The 20,990-nt window shown below is 47.7% G+C and overlaps 1 protein-coding gene across 1 annotated transcript in view; it reads left to right on the forward strand.

Moving 5' to 3' along the window:
• CNTN1 (contactin 1) overlaps nucleotides 1-20,990 on the forward strand; it is a 137,337-nt gene that overhangs the window by 30,563 nt on the left and 85,784 nt on the right. Inside the window, exons 12-13 of the mRNA XM_062195237.1 lie at nucleotides 230-405; nucleotides 17,243-17,363. Coding sequence (XP_062051221.1) covers nucleotides 230-405; nucleotides 17,243-17,363 — 297 coding nt within the window. The remainder of the gene's footprint in view (nucleotides 1-229; nucleotides 406-17,242; nucleotides 17,364-20,990) is intronic.

The following is a 20,990-nucleotide window of genomic DNA, read 5'->3' on the forward strand; positions in this document are numbered from 1 at the left end:
ACATGTGGTTCACCACCAAGCTTCGGAAACAGCCCCTGGATCGATACAAGCTTTCTGGGCGAGTCCTTGCTTGGTGAAATTGTTCCTGGTATTTGGGTTTAGAAGTGTCTCATTGCTTTGCACAGAGAAATCAGAATGCATTGGCTAGTATTCTGGGGCGTATCGGATCTCGTGGAGTCTCACAAGTTCTTGAATCATGCTTTTTATTCTCTCACTTGAAACCGTGCAGACCCCACGCGGATCATCTTGGCCCCACTGAACGCGGACATCACCGTCGGGGAGAACGCCACCATGCAGTGTGCCGCGTCCTTTGATTCTGCTCTGGATCTCACGTTTGTGTGGTCCTTCAACGGCTACGTGATTGACTTCAACAAGGAGAACATCCACTACCAGCGAAATTTCATGGTATGCATCACGTTTCAGTTACTAACATCCCAGGGATTCCTGGGTGTCCGCATGGAAACTTCAGCTTCTGCAGTCATGTGCTGTGTGGCTCCAGATTTCTGTGATGAGGGGCACTCGGGCAAGAAGGATGTGTAAGGTTCTCTGGGTAGTCCCTATAATAATTCAGATACTAGCCAACACATACTCGTGGGGCTACAGGTGCATTGCCCCCGGATATACAACACAGTATTCACACCAATGTGTACCGTTCCCATTTACAAATGCACTGTAGCTCCCAGTGCCTCCATTCCTACCCTCAGTGAAGGAGGAGCTCAGAACGTGCATTTTATTATAATGTTTAGTTTAAAGCGTTTATTTCATTCACTGAAGGCAAGGAATCAACAAAACACTTAGGGTGAGGGCTTGGAGAACTACTCTGTGAAACTTGAAAGGGGTTAAATGGGTGTATTTTAATAACTGGAAAGCATGTATTTGGAAGTCCTGTGATTAAACGTAGTGACATAGGGTATAGAAATAAGTCAAGTGGAGCAGAGCGTTTTGCAGGAATCGTTCGCTGTGTAGAGACGCACGGGTGTATTGACAGACTGCTCACTGCGCCAGCCTTGCCCAAGAGCACCAGTGGCTCAGGAGTCGAAAGGCGTGTTCACAGCACATCCTTCACGACAAAACTGTCGTTTTAGATGCCACTCATTAAAACGGAAGCAGAAATGAATTCGCTCAGTAGGATAGTTAAGGTGTTCTAAAGTCGCGTGGCCTCTGGAAGTTGGTGAGTGCGCATTTTGATAATATTAGGCTTTCACATTGTCCTGCTCTCTTCTTTACTCTTCTGGAACTGTGTAGACAGCCAAAGGGAACCTCAGTGAGGATGAAGAAGACTGATTTGGAAATCCATGGGGACATTTCTTGATACGTTGTTATTAGAGTGGCAGCTGTCAGTGCAGTGTCAGTGTTTAAGTGCTTGGGTGTGTTAACGCTGTAGCAGGTACAAACACATCGGCCACCTGGCTGAAACCATACCACTTGAACAGACCTAGTCTAGCTGTAGTCGCAAATTTACAACAAAGCGATTGTCTTTGAGTTTCTGAGCCCATACTGTACTTAAAAAAACCAGAAAATTTCCCAAGAACTGTAAGTTTTGTATTTTGATCTATGCAGTGTGGTATTTTTTCCTTATATATGTGAAACTCTTCTGATGTGATAATATAGATATGCTCAACTTCAGTGAAATGGGCACCAAAAATCTTTACTACATCTTTCAGATTGAGTTTAATTTTTCACAGAAAGTAAATTGTGCTTTTTGCAAGTGAAAAAAAAAATAGCTGCACAGAGATTTTTTTTTTTTTAAATAGACATTTGGGTTTGAAGGAACTGATTCAGGTTTTAGAAATTGAATAATTTCAAAAACACATTCTAGAAATCTGCTGACCATCACTTATGGTGAACTCGATGGAGCAGATTTGGGGGCATAAGTTGCCCTAATTAAGCTGAAACGTGATAGATCGAGCTCGCTTGTATTCTTCAACGTGGTAGCTACATTGTGCTGATTGATGTAAATAATAATTGCAGCAAAGAGAAAAAGGGAGCAGGAAGAATGAAAGAGCCCTGCGATTTAAACAGAGAGGAAAATGCAGACGTAAGTGGAACACTAGTGAGGACATGAGTTATGAATTAGACAATAAAAATCAAACCTAAGCCGTCACTTACTGCCCATGCTCCCTGTGTAGACAACAGCTGGAGTCCTTGGCACGGCTGCCCCTCTGCCAGCCCAGAAGAGACTCTGACCGCAGGCCCAGTGCCCAGGCCCCCAGGCTCCCACTGCCTGGCCCCTCACTCACAGAGCTGCCTCCCTGGGCTGGGAACCCCACTCTCTGGCTAACTAGGTGACAGCCTTCGGTAGCATTACCAAAGACAGCATTTGCAACACTTCTTACAAAAGGGGATTCAGATCTCTAAATTAAAAACACAAACAGATAAGAGTATTTTAGTTTTTTTGGGTTTTTTTTTGTTTTGTTTTGTTTTTTTTTTTTTAACTTTTTGACAGGCAGAGTGGACAGTGAGAGAGAGAGGCTGAGAGAAAGGTCTTCCTTTTGCCATTGGTTTACCCTCCTATGGCCGCCACGGCTGGCGCACTGCGGCCAGCACACCGCGCTGTTCCAAAGGCAGGAGCCAGGTGCTTCTTCTGGTCTCCCATGGGGTGCAGGGCCCAAGGACTTGGGCCATCCTCCACTGCACTCTCAGGCCATAGCAGAGAGCTGGCCTGGAAGAGAGGCAGCCGGGACAGAATCCGGTGCCCCAACCGGGACTAGAACCCGGTGTGCCGGCGCCACTAGGTGGAGGATTAGCCTGTTGAGCCATGGCGCCGGCCAAGAGTATTTTAAAATAAGTCATTAAGTCGGATATGTCTTTTGAACCTACAAAAGACCCATCATGGTCTCCCTGGCATCTCTCTTCTGTTCCAATCAAGGCAGACCTCAGGGCCAGACTTCAAACATGCCGTGCAGGGTTTAAGTACAACACTGAACGTGTTGGGCCCGCCCATGCAGGACGGTCCTGACCACAGTGAGTGCCTCTGGGTGAATTAGCAGACCCGGCTCGGGAGTGGCTCTTCCCACCTGACGCTTGGTGACTAAAATCGTGCGGGGACAGTGGGTGTTGGTGGCAGCACAATGAGAAGAGCAGTGCATGGCGGCTGCATTTGTCTGAGAGTTGCCCAGGCAAACATCTGTGTGTGTGTGCACATGGCTGCATGATTAAATAATATCTTGTTGTTTTAATTCTGCAAGTGTTCAGATAACTGAATAGCATTTGTTCCTTTAAACAAATGGGGCCGCCATTGTGACTGAGCTAAGCGGCCATTCGTGGTGCCGGAATCCCCTATCAGAGTGCTGGCTGGAGTCCTGGTTGTTCCTCTTGGGATACAGCGCCGTGCTAGGGCTCCTGGGAAGGCAGCAGAAGACGGCCCCAAGGACCTGGGCCCCTGCTGCCTATGTGGGAGACCATGAAGGAGTTCCCTGTTCCTGGTTTTATCCGAGACCAGCCCTGGCTGTTGTGACCACTTGGGGAGTGAACCAGGGGATGGAAATTCTCTCTCTATCCCTCTGTCTCTTCCTTACTCTGTCACTGCTTTTCAAATAAATTAATTAATTTAAAAAAAAAATATGCACTGAGCACACATACCCCAAGCAGGCACAGTGGCAGGTCTGTGGTAAATAAAATATTGAATAAGACACACAGACACAAATCCAGAATAAACGAGAGGCTCCTTGTGGGTTTGAAATACAGATCTAAAGGTTTTGGAAACTATCAGTTATCAAAACTGACATCATCGTGTTTTAATAACTTCAGTTGCTAAAGGTTAATATATCAAAAGTTATAACTAAGAAAGAATATAGAAATCAAATTAAGCTTATTTTTAATTTCAAGAAGCTGTTTTCGTTTTCTATTTTAGGTTAAGTAGGGAACTATCGTTGGTAATCAGTCTGCTTTGATTTTGGCTTGCTGTTCTTGAATTGGACCACCAAGGGGCAGGCTTGGATAAGGTTCCACATTTCTCAGCCTGAACTAATTTAGGACTTAAAGCGTTATTGTATTAAATTAAATAAATGCCCTTGCCCTCCATTGAGTGTCAGTGGTGGGGCAGGTGTTGGCACAGTGGTTAGATCACTGCCCGGGACACCCTTGTCCCACGTCAGAGGGTCTGGTTCAGTCCCTGTTCTGCTGCTTCGGATCGAGCTCCTTGCTGATGCGCACCCAGGAGGCAGCAGGTGACGGCTCCAGTTCCTGAGTCCCTGCCACCCGCGTGGGAGCCCTGCATTGAGTTTCTGGCTCCTGGCTTGAGCCCGACAGAGGAAGTTTTCAAATAAAATGAAATTAAGTAAATTTTTCAAAAAGAATCATGAGATTTTTTTTTCATTTATTAGACTTTTATTTAATGAATATAAATTTCCAAAGTACAGCTTATGGATTACAATGGCTTCCCCCCTCCCATAACTTCCCCCCCACCCGCAACCCTCCCCTTTCCCGCTCCCTCTCCCCTTCCATTCACATCAAGATTCATTTTCAATTCTCTTTATATACAGAAGATCAGTTTAGTATATATTAAGTAAAGATTTCAACAGTTTGCCCCCATATAGCAACACAAAGTGAAAAAAATACTGTTGGAGTACTAGTTATAGCATTAAATAATAGTGTACAGCACATTAAAGACAGAGATCCTACATAATTTTTTTAAAAAAATTAATTTTCTATGCCATTTCCAATTTAACACCAGGTTTTTTTTTTCATTTCCAATTATCTTTATATACAGAAGATCGATTCTGCATATAATTAGTAAAGATTGCATCAGTTTGCACCCACACAGAAACACAAAGTGTAAAAATACTGTTTCAGTACTAGTTATAGCATCACTGCACATTAGACAACACATTAAGGACAGATCCCACATGAGATATAAGTACACAGTGACTCCTGTTGCTGACTTAACAATTTGACACTCTTGTTTATGGCGTCAGTAATGTCCCTAGGCTCTAGTCATGAGTTGCCAAGGCTATGGAAGCCTTTAGAGTTTGCCGACTTTGATCTTATTCTGATAGGGTCATAGTCAAAGTGGAAGTTCTCTCTTCCCTTCAGAGAAAGGTACCTCCTTCTTTGATGGCCCTGTTCTTTCCACTGGGATCTCACTCCCAGAGATCTTTCATTTAGGTCTTCTTTTTTTTTTTTCTTTTCCATGGTGTCTTGGCTTTCCATGCCTACAATACTCTCATGAGCTCTTCCGCCAGATCCGAATGCCTTAAGGGCTGATTCTGAGGCCAGAGTGCTGTTTAGGACATCTGCCATTCTATGAGTCTGCTGTGTATCCCGCTTCCCATGTTGGATCCTTCTCTCCCTTTTTGATTCTATCAGTTAGTATTAGCAGACAGAAATATCTTAGTTATACTCTTTCCAGTTAGAATCATATAATTATCAGAGGAAAATAACTATATTTTTAAAGATGTACATTTCTGTTTTTTAAAGACTTATTTTATTTATTTGAAAGGCAGAGTGACAGAGGGACAGACAAAGAGATCTTCCATCCTCTGGGTCTCTCCCTAAATGGCCTCAACAGGCTGTGGGCCAGGCCAAAGCCAAGAGCCTGGAACTCCACCTGGGTCTCCTATCAGGGGGCAGGGACCCAAGTTCTTGGGCCATCTTCCACTGCTTTCACAGGCACATGAGCATGGAGCTGGATCAGAAGCAGAGCAGCTGAATTTGAACCGGTGTTCTTTTTTTTTTTTTTTTTTTTTTTTTATTATTGACAGGCAGAGTGGACAGTGAGAGAGAGAGACAGAGAGAAAGGTCTTCCCTTGCCATTGTGTTCTGATAAGGAATTCTTTTTTTTTTTTTTTTTGGACAGGCAGAGTGGATAGTGAGAAAGAGACAGAGAGAAAGGTCTTCCTTTTTGCCGCTGGTTCACCCTCCAATGGCCGCTGCGGCCGGTGCATCTCGCTGATCCGAAGGCAGGAGCCAGGTGCTTTTCTCCTGGTCTCCCATGGGGTGCAGGGCCCAAGCACTTGGGCCATCCTCCACTGTACTCCCGGGCCACAGCAGAGAGCTGGACTGGAAGAGGGGCAACCGGGACAGAATCCGGCGCCCAAACTGGGACTAGAACCCGGTGTGCCAGCGCTGCAAGGCGGAGGATTAGCCTGTTAAGGAATTCTGACATCATAAGTGGGGCCTTAACCCTCTGCACCAGCGTGCCAGCCCCAAATGTGCATTTCTTTTAAGAATTTGTGAATTGCACCACAACAGTAACAGTGACATGGCCGTTTCATTTAATAATCCTCCTATATGTGAAGCCCTTTAAAATGTAACTTACTTTTAAGGCTATCATAAAACACCTAATGCTCATTAGAGAAAAACAGTGTGAAGGTAGCTAATTCACCTGTCCTGACGTTGATCCTGTCATGTACTCAGTGAATATCCACCATGACATCGTCATGTGAGCCTGGCCAGTAAATGCTCCGCTTTGAGTTCTGCATAGAGAGATGGTAAAATCACGTGGATGAAGCAGAAGTTTAATAAACTTCTTTATTAATAAATTATAAGTTAATAAACTTATAATTCGCTATTAAAGGAGCTTATGTTCTTTCACTCTGTAAAAGTCACGTGTCAAAAGAATCATAAGTTTTTCAGGTCCAGCTATAAATTGACTTCTGTTTTGATTTTCCAAATCAGCAGTTAGAAGAAGCAGCAGTTAGTTTAGTTATTAATTCAATTTATGGCCTTCGGGTTCTAGAAAGGACCATTGATCAAAATATGTCTTTGAACATGTTTTATTCCTCTTCCATGGTGGTACCTAACCTGTAGACATCTTTTGTCCGTGAGCTGCGTGATTTTGGTGTCACTGAATTGCTTCCTTTCGGCTGTGTGACCGCACTCTGCTCGCCAGCCGCGTGTTTCTAACCTTTCCCATTCCAGCAGTTGGCGCTACAACATGTGTTTTCCTGATTTTCTCCCTGCAGATGAACGTTAGCACCGCAGGTCTGTTAGCGTCCGTCAGCCTCTCAGAGCTGCCCAGAGGCCTGGACTCTAAGCTGTGCTTTCTCACTGATTCTGTGACCTGAGCCATGATGGAGCTCCCTGAGCCTCCAGTTCCCCTGTCGGATGTTGTTCATCACTCACTTGGTTCCCTCCTTGGACTTGCAGAACTGACTACTTTATAGCATTTTTTGTGAATATTAAATGAGAGAAAACCTGGGAAGGGCTTAGCATCTAAGTGGTTGTTATTAAGAGTTTTTATAATAGAGCAACCATGCCCTGTTGAAAATTCCCCAATTTTTGCCACTTGGAATCTTTTTCTGGTAACAGATTTCACGTTTGCGCGACTGAAATCTTGCACCATTCGCTGTGCTGGACACCTAGTGTGAGACCAGAACGTTCAGGGGTTTCCTCACTGAGGACCCTGGCGCCTTAATGACAGAGGATGCCTGCCGAGCGGTATCTGTACGGCCCTGGGTCACCGGCTTTGGTGGTATTTCTCAGGTCGTCTTCACGACAGCGCTCAGTGGGGAGTGCGTTATTACAGTTTGCCCGTTTTCTGAGCACTGAGGGTTAGAAAGGCGAGGTAACCTACCAAAGGACCACGCAGTTCACCCGCGGCTGAGGGGGGAATCCAAACCAGCTGGTGTGAGGGCCGCCCCGGGGGTGTTCATCCCCTTGGGTTCAATCCACTGGTGAATATTCCTGTCTCTGTCTACTTAAACCGCATCGATAAGGCCTGTGAAACCGTTTGGTGTGCCACTGCCCGGCCACCACAGGCAGGACTCGAAATACGTTCCATCTACAGCAGGCTGATCCTTCAGCTAATTTTGTGTGGCCCTCGTATGATGTTGTAAATACCCAGATGGCCCTGGGCAGAGAAGAGAAAAAGGTTCTCCTCCCCTGCGTTAAGTACTTCTCTCCAGTCGTCTGGAACTCTGCAAGCCAGTGCTGCTCAGTGGCTGTTTGCGTGTGCAGTTCTGTCCATTGACGGAGGGCCTGCTTGTGGCTGGAGTCTCTCCACTGGAGCAGGGCTCACAGCACACTGGGGAGTCAGGTGCGCGGCTGCAGGTGTCTGACTGCGAGGTGGGGTCACACGCGTGTCCTGACTGATACAGACAACAACACATGCATGTCCTGACTGATAAAAACAACAATGCACATGTGTCCTGATAGAGACAACAATCCTGACTGATACAGACAACGGCACACGTGTGCCTGACTGATACAGACAACAATGCATGCGTGTCCTGATATAACAACACACGTGTATTCTTACTGATACAGACGACAACACAAATGTGTCCTGACTGATACAGACAATGACACACGTGTGTCCTAACTGACACAGACAACAACATGCAAGACCAGAGGTGACGGGCTTCTCCCTGCTTTTTTTTTTTTTTTTAAGAAAATATCAGTGACAGTAAATATGGGACAGAAATGTTTACATTAGAGAAATCTGTATCTCATACTAGGTCATGATATGATCTTGATCAGAACTTCTGATTCAGGACAAGCAAAAAAGAGAATCCAGAATCCTAATAAGACAGAAGTAATTTTCTCCTTTAAGTGTCACCGGCTCCCTGTTCAGTGTGAACCAAGGAGCTGAAGATTGTCCAGGTTCCTGGGCAGCAGGTCAGGGGTCCTGGGCAGGGCATGAATCCAGTTACAGCTGAAGGAACCAGCGTGGACGCCTGGGCTGGCCCAGTGATGTGCAGGAAGGAAGCCCTGGGTCTCACGCGCTGGTTCCCGCAGGGAGCAGACCTTGGCCAGGGTGGAGGCATCTTTGGTCCTCACAGGTGTGGGGAACGGGGTCCGTGGATGGCCTCTGTGTGGTGTAAGTGCTGCCTGACCTCCTGTAGCCCACAGACAGGACAGACCCGCCCAGCAGTAGTGCTGAGATCTGGGAGTGCTGCTGTCGGGGCAGGGACAGTGAGGGGACACCGGGCGCAGAAGGAGGCACAGCGCTGGAGGGCTGAAGCGTGATGCGTCGGAACTGCTCACACCACTGTGGGCAGACGGCAGCCTTGGTGACATAAACAAGCTGCATGAAGCTAAAGGAAGGAGCTGTTCTCCAAAGCAGGATGAATAGTGGAGGACACACTGCATGCGCTTGGTGAACTTGACGCCCTCTTTGATAAGCGTCAGAAGCGAGGAAAGCCGTGAATGGAGCCCAGGCCCTGGCGTGGCTTGGCCCTCACGGAGGCCATGACTGATTCTGGCTTGGGCCACGTCCTCGCTTGCATTAGATAATTCTGGTGCATCTCATTCCGTGTGAGCACAGAACCCTCCTGTTCTGCCGCTGCTACCCTAAGAAACCCTTCCTTTAACGTAACCACTGTCTTCTCTTTGCCCCTTTCCAGTTGTTGGCTACACCAGTGGCAGTTGTGCCATTTAACACTCTGGAGTTAGAAGATTTAGGTAGGAGAAAGTTGAGTGAGATGCTAACACATCATGTGTGACAGCATAGTCCACTTCTGCTTAGCAAAACCCACTTACGTGAGCTGGAAGGCAATACCGCAGACATCACTTGGCCTGATGACGCCCAGGTCGCCTTCCTGCAGGTCACCTGTGGGTCCTGGCACAAGCAGCTCCGTGCTCCATTGCACACTCCTTTTTCATCTCTGGTGAAGCCGTTAATGCTAAATCCCGGGAATTCTGAAGTGGGAAAACACACGTGAGCTCTCCAGCGTGTCGTCGGGCGAGTACAAAGTGCTTGACGCACTTACAATGGCTGCAGTCGGAGGAGGACAGGCACAGCGGTCACGATCACGCTAGTGTTCGCCTGTAAAATACGGGTGAAGCAGTTCCCTTCTCATAGGAAGAGTTAAGTTGCACAGGCATTTTTATAGCGATACCTGGCACGCAGGCAACCCTGGCTAAATGTTGGCTGTTGGTGGAGTAGCTGTGGCGGGTATATTAATGGGCTGTGTTTGCTACAGTTATTCTCTGTCTGCTCTAATAACCTACAAGTCAGAAAGCAAGATGTGTTTGTTTCCTAGAGAGAGCTCCTATCAGACGCTTTTAGTTAATTTTTCTTATGTTTATAAGAAAGTGGTTTGTTTTTTTTTTTAAAGATTTATTTATTTGAAAGGCAGAGTTATAGAGAGGCAGACGCAGAGAGAGAGAGAGAGAGAGGTCTTCTGTTTGCTGGTCCACCCCCCAGATGAGCCAGGAGCTTCCTGTGGGCCTTCCACGCAGGTACAGGGGCCCAAGGTCTTGAGCCATGTTCTGCTGCTTGGAAGACCATAGCAGAGAGCTGGTTCAGAAGCGGAACTGCTGGGACTCGAACCGGCATCCATGTGGGATGCCAGCCCTGCAGACCAGGGCTTTAACCTGCTGCACCACAGTGCTAGCCCCTGTAAGCACGTCTTTTAAAGGGAGTGTTTTCTCCCTGTCTCTGTCGCCTGTCCCTTCACCCTGAGCTTGGTAGAGATGTGTGTTCCCGGCACACAGCCATCTAAACTCTGTTTTCTCTGTGTCCTGCATGTACCGTGTAGCACATTCAGCATGGGAGTGCACCTTATTGACATTTCAGGAGTAATATCGCAGCCAGCGAAGAGGGAAGAAGGCACAGCGCTTCTGTGCTGAGAGGCTTGGACTTAAACCTGGGAACCATAGCAGGGGCCAACCACATAGGCGCTCCACAGCGTCCCTGGCTCTGCATTAACGCTCCAGGATGTGAGTGAGCCCTCACCCCGCAAAGGGCGGCGTCCTGGCTTCCCGCCAGGCTGTGGCTTCCATGCAAATGTCAGGAGCGCTCGGGGCTCATTTGTGGCCAGAATGTGCTGAGGCCCACGCTCCTCTCTTGCTGGGTCAGCACTCCGCCAGCCACCGAGAACTTCAGCGCCTCCTGAGCTGTGGGAAGTGCTGCTGGCATCCAGGAAGGCGCTGGGAAAGACGAGGCCACGCGGGAATGGCACCACGGGTTTTCCCTTTGGCCTCCTGCTGGGGACGTGCACTGCAAGGCTGAGCATCAGCCTCAGGGTGGTCCGCAGGGCCTTCCACCAAGAGGCCGGTCCTTATTCACCCACACCCCAAGGCTGAACACAGAGCTGGTTTCAGAATCGCTGTACCTGGGCTGGCGCTGTGGCCTAGCAGATAAAGTCTCTGCCTGCAGTTCCAGCATTCCATATGGGTGCTGGTTCTAGTCCTGGCTGCTCCACTTCCAGTCCAGCTCTCTGCTATGGCCTGGGAAAGCAGTGGAAGGTGGTCCAGGTCCTTGGGCCCCTGCACTCGTGTGGGAGACCTGGAAGAAGCTCCTGGCTCCTGGCTGCGTATTGGTGCAGCTCCAGTCATTGTGGCCAACTGAGGAGTGAACCAGCAGATGGAAGACCTCTCTCTCTCTGCCTCTGCCTTTCAAATAAATAAATAAATCTGGGAGAAACTTCGCTGTTTGGTTAAGCTTTTAGAAGATCTGGGTGAAAAACTGTGCAAGCATTTCTCGTGAGGATTCAGTAAGCCTAGATCTTCTAGAGTATTTTCAGATATAAAATAGCTTCTTTTTTATCACATGTGACACTATAAAATGAATGGCCACATCCTTCCTGTTGGAATAGGGTCAGTGAAATTGTGTTTCAAACTAAAAATTGAAGAAAACAATTTCTGTAAGAAAACAGTATTAGAACTGTGACATAAATATTTCTGTCACAGTGCTTTCATTTTTATGTGACTTTTTTGCCTTCATTTTTTTTTTTTTATTATAGAGTTGGGTAAGAAAATACTCAATGCTGGGGCTGGCACCATGGCTTGCTTGGTTAACGCTCCACCTGTGGCACTGGCATCCCATGTGGGTGCTGAGTTCTAGTCCTGGTTGCCCCTCTTCCAGTTCAGCTCTCTGCTGTGGCCTAGGAAGGCAGTGGAGGATGGCCCAAGTGCTTGGGCCCTGCACCTGCATGGGAGACCAGGAGGAAGCATCTGGCTCCTGGCTTTGGATCACCACAGTGCCAGCCGTAGTGGCCATTTAAGGGGTGAACCAACGGAAGGAAGACCTTTCTCTCTCACTGTCTGTAACTCTACCTGTCAAATAAAAAAAAAAAAAAAGAAAACATTCATTGCTAAGGGGTTTTATTTTTTTTAATTCCAATATAATCACATGGCTCTTTGAAACAGTGGGAGTTCAGCACGAGGATTATCTCTGAATTACACCCTGAAGCCACCAGTGGATTTTTACTTAACGAAAGAGTGTAACAGAGCTCAGCGATTTTTACTTTTCTGCGAACGTGATTCTTTCTCAAATGTAGGTATTATCTTGAGTCCTGACCGAGAGGATTTTACTGAACACATTTGTATTAATGAACATTTAGCGTCAGGTGAGTTTCTATTAAGGAAGTCACAGCACATTAAAGGAATCTGCTTCAGAAAGATATTTACATTATTTTATTAGTCATCTTTCTCCCTGGAAAAGTACTTGGACTTATGTGCCAATTAACCTTTACGACAGTCGAAGGAAAGCTCAGAATGTGTAGAGTCCGCTTTCTGCTAACCTCAGATTTTCTTTTTTTTTTGACAGGCAGAGTGGACAGTGAGAGAGAGAGAGAGACAGGGAGAAAGGTCTTCCTTTGCCGTTGGTTCACCCTCCAATGGCCGCCGCGGCCTGCACGCTGCAGCTGGCGTACCGCGCTGATCCAAGCCAGGAGCCAGGTGTTTCTCCTGGTCTCCCATGGCGTGCAGGGCCTAAGCACTTGGGCCATCCTCCACTGCACTCCTGGGCCACAGCAGAGAGCTGGCCTGGAAGAGGGGCAACCGGGACAGAATCCGGTCCCCCGACCGGGACTAGAACCCGGTGTTAAAAATACAATTTTAAGTAATGAAGTGATAGATGTTTGCTTCCTTTCTTATTGCCTTGTGAGGAACTGGACACAGCTGGGCAGTGTGCCCAGTGCTATCTGATTCCAGCTGCAAGTCCAGGAGCCGCCAAGACCAAGCTCCACTCCCGCTCTGCACCAGAGGGGCTCACAGGGCTCACTGAGGGCCACTGTCGCTCGTCACGGTTGCTAGAAGGAAAGGAGGCAGATTGAAGTCAGCCAAGGGAAGAGGTGCCCAGAGCAGGGTCCCAGGCTCTTCTCCCTGGGAGCCCAGAAGTCAGCCAAGGGTGCCCAGAGCAGGGTCCCAGGCTCTTCTCCCTGGGAGCCCAGAAGTCAGCCAAGGGTGCCCAGAGCAGGGTCCCAGGCTCTTCTCCCTGGGAGCCCAGAAGCATTGCTCTGACGGTGTTGATGTGATGTTGTGGGCACAGAGTTGCCAGGTTTGCTTGCCTGAACCTCCATTCCCATTGAGCGTCATCCTGAGGGCAGGGTTGATTGATTGACTGCCTGTAGGGTTCCTCTCAGTCTCTAGGGTGGCTGATGCCAGTGGACCCAAAGCCCTTACTCTTGGTCACAGTGTTTGTCATCCTGGCATGGTCAGTTCCCACACTGAGACCTCAGGTGTAGAGACCTCTTACCCTAAATCACATTGTGAGACAGTCCAGGCTGACTTAACCCCTACTGTGACCAGCTCCTACACTGAGATTATCCACCTGTCTTGAACTCCATCCTGCGTCACGCTGTTGGACCATGCAGTATTACCCAGGATCCCCAGGCAGAGAGAACTGCAAGCAGAGAGCAGAGGCTGGAGCTCTGTGAGCCAAATTCTCTGCTGCACATTTGCTTTGGAAAACTTAGAGATTAACGTTTTCTTTTATGTTAACTGCATCATCTTCTCTTGAAATTTTCAGTTTTCATGAAAGCTTTTCTATTTTCTCATGAAAATAATGTGTAAATAATTTAAAATTTATTCTCTGTGGATAGTTGTTCTCTTGGATACAGATAACAATACTTCTCAATTGAGCTCTTTGACCCCCGCAAAAAACCCTTGTAAAATCACCAACATGTTAGAGAAGATGTATGTGATCATTCATTTATGCAATATTTATTCTTTGCATTTATTTTGTAGTCAGGTTGTGCATTAAGTATTTTGTGTGCAGTAATGAGGGAGATTTAATTCTCCCCTCGAGAGCTTATAGTCTAGTGGGAGAAATGAAAGCCACACTCTTACAGAAGGAAGGGGCATTCACCATGAAAACGTCCTTGGATTTCAAAGAAGGACAGCCTATGTCTCACATCGCAGTGCCCAGCATCAGCACTGGCTTCGGCTCCTGGCTCCAGGTTCCTGCTAATACAGCAGTGACGACCCAGACAGTTCAGTGCCTGTCGCTCTTGGGAGACGCCTGCTTTGGGTTCTAAGCTCCCAACATCAGCCAGGCCAGATCTGGCTGTTACAGGTGTTTGAGGAGTAAAGTGGAGTGCGGGAGCTCTGTCCACCTGTCTTACCATCTGCCTCTCAAATAAATGAGATTTTCGGAAAGACAAAAACTGAGCTAACAGTTTGCCAGGAAGACCATAGTTAATCACATAATTCCATAACTCTTCAATCAGAATTGAGATAAGTCGTATGACAAAGTACAAGGTGCTATGGTAAAGTGTAACAAGGGGAAGCCTGTAGTCCAGAGGCCAAGGGAGGATTTGCAGAGGAAAGGATTTGAACTGGTGCTGGCTGCAGGGACCGTGTTGTTTAGGCCAAGACACTTAGGGGTGGGGTTCGAGGCAATCGCAACTGCAGCAACCTGAACTCGATGAGAAGCCAGAGACGGCAGAGAACAACAGGTGTCTGTGCTCCTGGTAAGGAAACGTCCCTCCCGCAAGTCAGTGCAAGTGACGTGGCAGCAGTGTGGGAGCACAGCTGATAGACGGGGTCTGGGGAATGGAGCCGGCTGGACACCAGCACGCTCATGGCTGCAGCCCGGAGGGGACGTATGAAAGTTTTCATTCTGTTTCATTGGACGTAGTTGATCGTGTCGAGCATAGTACGTTCGTAAAGGATCATTCCGAGTAACAGGTAGAGAAAGGTGTAGTGCATCAAGAATGCAGGTGTTAGCCAAATCGTGCAGTGGTTCCAGTGGCAAATGGTGCTTTGGACAAGGACAGAGGCAGTAGTCATGACCAGGAATGAAAATCTTCAAGAATTGGCGATGGGAGTGTAAGAAACCGAGAGAAGCAAGAGCTTGGGGATGTTATAGTACTGCAGTCCCAGGTGGCTGGACAGATGCAGTGGGGGTCTGAGTGACTGAAAAGAAAGGGGTGAATACAAGGAGAAAGTAAAAACAGAAAGTGAGGTTTGGGAACAGATGCCCTAGGACTCCCAGAAACTGTCTAGGAATTAAGTAGATGAACATGAGGAGAAGGGGAGAGAGAATCAGAGATGGGCGGGCAGTGCGCCCGGCAGGGGTTGCTGGAGGGAAGCGTGGCGTGTGAGGCTGCTCGTGGGGACTTGCCTCGTTTCTGGGACGCCACCCGCCCCACCGCCTTTGATTCGCCAGCAGTTCCGCTTTCCCAGGCAGTAATTTGTGTTATTGGGCTTTAGGAGACACCTTTGTTAACTTTATTTTTTCATGTTACTGTAATATTAATACAAAGAGAACAGATTCAATTAGGAGAAAACATGTGTGAAAGGATAGTTTCTGATCTGGAGTTCCTTGGTATGCCAAAATAATACTAATAATTAATAATAATAATAATGATAGCAGTAACCAAGAGGAAGTAAGGAAAACGGCTCCCTCACCCCAGGAATTTGCAGAAATCTGGGAACTGTTTCAGTCTTTAGCCAGTGTAGACATCAAGGGACAGGATGACCTTGGCCGAAATGGAATGATCTGACCCCTACCTAAGATCAAAGGGCAGGATCTGGCCATCGACCAGCTGGTTCTTTATCCAGAGATCTTAGTAGTTCTGCTGCAAGCCCTGAACAGTGTGCGCACGTTATAATTTACTATTCTTGACTTCTATGTTCAAGCAAGAACTGCAAACTCCAAGTGTTCTGAGACCAGCGGGGTTTGCCGGGTAGGAAGGGGCTGCTAAGGGGACCTAGGGCGAACACAGACCCACTCCACATGGAGTCTTCCAGAACTGAAACTTCAGACATTTGCAGGGCTCACATTTCACATCCACAGTACTCGGGTCTATTCAATGAATATTTACCTAATCTGTGAATCATCTGTGAATGCATCTTGATGGCTATGACTGGCATAGTGCATCCGTGTGTTTTTCCTAAGAAAATGAGCATGGGCATTACGGTGTTACACCCTGAGTGACCTCGGTTAGATTCCCTGGCTGCTCTGAGTTTCACTTTTGTTGCTAATAAAAGGGGTGCAGCAGGAACTGTCTGGAAAGCTAGTTTTACAAGAAGATTGAATGGGACAAAATATGCACTTGCAAGCACAGTTCTGGTGCACAGTAGGCATGGAGTAAATATTATCTGTGTTTGGGAATTATGTCAAGATGGTATCTTCACACACGGCAAAACTTCCTAAAGCCTCCCTCAAAAATATGTATTGTGGCCGGCGCCGCGGCTCAGTAGGCTAATCCTCCGTCTTGCGGCGCCGGCACACCGGGTTCTAGTCCCGGTCGGGGCACCGATCCTGTCCCGGTTGCCCCTCTTCCAGGCCAGCTCTCTGCTGTGGCCCGGGAGTGCAGTGGAGGATGGCCCAAGTGCTTGGGCCCTGCACCCCATGGGAGACCAGGAGAAGCACCTGGCTCCTGCCATCGGATCAGCGTGGTGCGCTGGCCGCAGCGCGCTACCGCGGCGGCCATTGGAGGGTGAACCAACGGCAAAAGGAAGACCTTTCTCTCTGTCTCTCTCTCACTGTCCACTCTGCCTGTCAAAAATAAAAAATAAAAATTAAAAAAAGAAAAGAAAATATGTATTGTATTAAATCTGTATCTATACAAGTACTAGAAATAGAGCATTGAAAAAAAAGAAATCCTCTGTACTTAGGAAGCTCAAAGTTTGTCAGCAAAATCCCTGTAAGTAGAATTGTCCACTTGGCTATGTTTTGCAAACCTTCAGTATGTTTGCAAAGTGAACTATGGCCCACACTGAAATTAGGCTATGAACTCAGCTTTGCAAAACCAAATTAATAATTCTCCCCTGCTGAGTAGCCTGACATTAGCCCTGAAAATATTAGAGCTTAACATTTTCCTTGCAAAGATATCAAGGAAATGGTCTCCCCCCTTGGTTTTCTCTCCGTGTAGCCCTCTGATCGTGTCACTACAGACTATTCGAGGCATTGAACCCGAAATGGACCGTAAGCAATTCGTCCAGACAGTGTTTCAGCTGAGAAAGTAAAGCTGAGTGCGTAGGGAACCTGAGCAAGGACGTGCAGTCGGCACACCTAGAACGCGTTCCTGCTCACGGTGCTCACTTGGGAGGCTGCGTGCACCCTGCGTGCCCTGTGTTTGGTGCAGACACAGACTCACCGCCTGCCTGCTGTTTTTGCTGACAGCTGGATAACAACGGGGAGCTGCTCATCCGGAACGCGCAGCTGAAACACGCGGGGAGGTACACGTGCACGGCCCAGACCATCGTGGACAATTCCTCGGCCTCCGCGGACCTCGTTGTGCGAGGTGAGAGCATCCACGTTGTTAGACAGCAAAACCAAAGGTAGTTGCGGGAATGTTCTGGAATACCTGTGTGTTCAAATCTTGCGCGTTCAGAGTACATGCCCCGTGTTTAAGAATGCGACGTAAGCTGTCTACCCAGTCCTAAGAAGGGTTTGTTCCAGACGAGCAGTAAAGAGCACCGGTTTTTTGTTTCACTAACTCTGTGCCTTCTAGAAATTCATGCCACCTGCCTCCTGCTAGATGCCTGTGCTGTTACACGTGGTGCTTACCGGACGTCCCCACTCCCTGCTCGTTCTTTCCCAGGGTGTGGAGGCTGGTGCTCTTTCCGTTTGTTTTTCGGAGGGATGTACACTGTTGGTGTTTGCTCTCACCTCAAGGGTTCTGTATTGACGACTGTTGTCTTAGATGTGAAGCTAATTCGTACATGTGTCACGTTGCTGTTGGTGTCTGGCTCGCCAGCCAGTGCTCTGTGCTCTGTAAAGTGCTTGAGAAGTGATGTGACGTTCATGGGCAGTGCAGCCCCTTTGCTGTTGGGCACGGCTGGAGCAGCGTGGCTGCTTGGAGCAGGCCATGGCTTCTTTAAATCAGTGCTGAGCCCGGCACTCGTGACCTGCAGACTGAAGGCCATCCCCTGTCTTGTAGCAGCCCCCGAGGTTGCTGTGTGACCTCAGCCGTTCATTGGTAGAGTCTCACCAATCCGGCAGGGGTAGGGAACCCTGTTTCTGCCAAGGGCTGTTTGGATATTTCTAACATCATTCACAGGCCGTACAAAATGATCAACTTAAACATCAGCCTGCTGCAGACTTCCTGAATTTGAGTCTCATCCGTGGTTGTGTTGGCGGGGCCAGACCCACCGGGTGTTTCCCAGGCCTCATTTGGCACACTGGCTGGGCAGTCCCCACCCCTGTAGCAATTCCTACTGTCCCACTTATCTGAAAAAATACCCTGGTGCTGCACACCTTGCTTCACAGTGCTCCGTCAGGTGCTGTCCACACTGTGGCTCGGATCTGACCCATCCTTCAAGACGTGGCCCACGTAGCACAAACCCATGGATCCTTCTCTGGTGCTCCCCACGTGAGTTCCTGGCTTCTAGGCCGTCACAGCAGTGACTGCTCTCCCTGATGTGCTTTATGGCAGTCGGGTTCTCTCTGCCGAGTTGTAATTCAGTTGGACTGCGTATTACTCTTGTGTAGGGGTGGAAGAGTCCCTTTGCATAGCTTCCCAGCTGTTTGTCTCAAAATCATGGAGAAGGTTCTGTTCACATTTCACCTGCCATTTTATTGGCCATTATTACACATTGTGCTGTCACTGATTAGTACGTAAATGGTGTCTGGAGTGTGCTTACCACATTGCCCATCCCAGGTCTGGGTCAGTAACTGCACCTGCATTGCCCACTGGAGCAGCAGTGAGGGGTGCTGGAGAGATTTCTACTCCAGATGAACCTGTTCTCCAATGCAGCAAAGTCTGGCTGACGTTTCTTTAACCAGATGAACTCAGACATTCACTCCACAACCCACTTGCTGAAAATTAAAAGTAAAACCCTGAGGCTACAAAACCCTGTATCCAAAAAAGTTCTTTTAGGTTCAGTATTTCCATTTAGAGTATTTTTTAAACTTGGGGCGTCAGTTGTTCTCAGGGGTTACCTGGGGAAGGGCGAGTTCACTGTTCTCTGTGCTCAGACTGATAGCTGCTAGGCCATTTCCACCAAGAGATTTAATGTAGATTTAATTGAAATTACCTGCACATTAAAATGGATTAGCATTAATATCATGGTAGTGGCTGTGCCACATGCTAGAGAATGAGTGTCTTCACATGATGACATTGTGGTGAAGTCGTTATCATAACACCTGCAGATGTTTTGAGATATACGGGGGAAAGAGGAAATTCTACATGTGAGTGCCAGACCAGCAGTGATATCGTCACACGTAATTACGTAGTTCATAATCAGCCCCGTACATAGTTTTTTTCAGGCAAAGCTAATAGCAAGCAGCCGTACCCCCCATTATGTAGAAATAAAGTCTGTTTGTCCCTCAATACTTTGAATCCCAGGAAAATGCCTGAAGGCAGTGGGACCTGGCAGGTGCACTCAGTAGATACAGCGCACGTCCCTGCACAGCAGCAGGGTGTCAGTAAAGCTGCAGAAGGAAATGAAAAACAGTGCCCGCTTCGTCGTCATTCCTAGTCTTACTAGGAGAAAAGTATTTTTTTTTTGACAGGCAGAGTGGACAGTGAGAGAGAGAGACAGAGAGAAAGGTCTTCCTATGCCGTTGGTTCACCCTCCCATGGCCGCCGTGGAAGGCACGCTGCGGCCAGCGCACCGCGCTGATCCGATGGCAGGAGCCAGGTGCTTCTCCTGGTCTCCCATGGGGTGCAGGGCCCAAGGACTTGGGCCATCCTCCACTGCACTCCCTGACCACAGCAGAGAGCTGGACTGGAAGAGGAGCAACCGGGACAGGATCGGTGCCCCGACCGGGACTAGAACCCGGTGTGCCGGCGCCGCAAGGCGGAGGATTAGCCTAGTGAGCTGCGGCGCCGGCGGAGAAAAATATTATTTTTATATCAAGTTAAAATTACAATGAAAATAAACAGTATCTCAACAGAGCTTGTGTTAAAGATATGTAAAAGGTGGACTTGCTCAGATGCCGTAGCTGTGAAGTCAGAGGATATATAAATGAAAGCGTTTGCTTTATTTCTTCTAATAATGATGAGGACTATGTAAGGCATACCTCGCGTGAAGTAATAGCATTATCAGCGCACTTAACCACTGTGACCCTTCTGTATCTGTTCGCAAATCATAACCCAGAGTCATGGACAGACTCCAAGCTTCTGTGGCCCCCCTGAAGCTGCATATAGGATTCTGGGTACATGAGCATTTTCCTGGGAAAAAGATTTAGGATTGTCATCAAATTCCTTGCACCAACAACAGCCCAAAATGAATTAAGAAGCCTAATCTTTTTTTACTCCCAATCTAGATCAAGAATCTGGAAAGAAAATCAAGGGGTGATTATTTATCTCATTAGAAGCATTTTTTAAAAAGCTGATACATTCCTTGTGGTGAGATGAACCTGCACACTTGGACTGCAGATTGCCTTTGAAAGATTCACTCTTCAAGAACCTGTGTTTCCCAAAACATGCTAACGTCACCGTAGCCCTCTCTCTAGGGTTCTGCTTTCTGTGGCTCCAGTCACTTGTGGTTAGCAGTGGTGTGAAATTATTAAATGGAAAATTCCAGACATAAAGAGCCCATCAACTTTAGCTTGTGTCGTGGTCTGAGTCAGCGTGATGGGACTTTGTGCCGAGTCACTCCATCGCCCTGGTGACACGAATCGTCCCTTTCTCCTGTGTGTCTGTGCATGGTGTGCACTGTCTGCCCATTTGTTACCACTTAGTAGCCATCTGAGGATCAGACCAGCTGTCTTGGAATCTCAGTGCTGGTCTTCATGTAGCCCTCATTGTTCTGCAAAAGGGCCTCAAAGCATGAAATTTTGTTACAGTGTATTGTTGTGTGCTCCGTTTAATGATTCATTTTTGTACATCTTTTACTGTGTATAATTTACAAATTAAACTTTTCATAAGAGGATTGTATAGGGGAAAAACGTTATCTATATCTCTGTGTATATCTGTCTCTAT

This window comes from Lepus europaeus, chromosome 6, assembly GCF_033115175.1.
Source record: "Lepus europaeus isolate LE1 chromosome 6, mLepTim1.pri, whole genome shotgun sequence".
In the NCBI taxonomy this organism is placed as follows: Eukaryota; Metazoa; Chordata; class Mammalia; order Lagomorpha; family Leporidae; genus Lepus; species Lepus europaeus.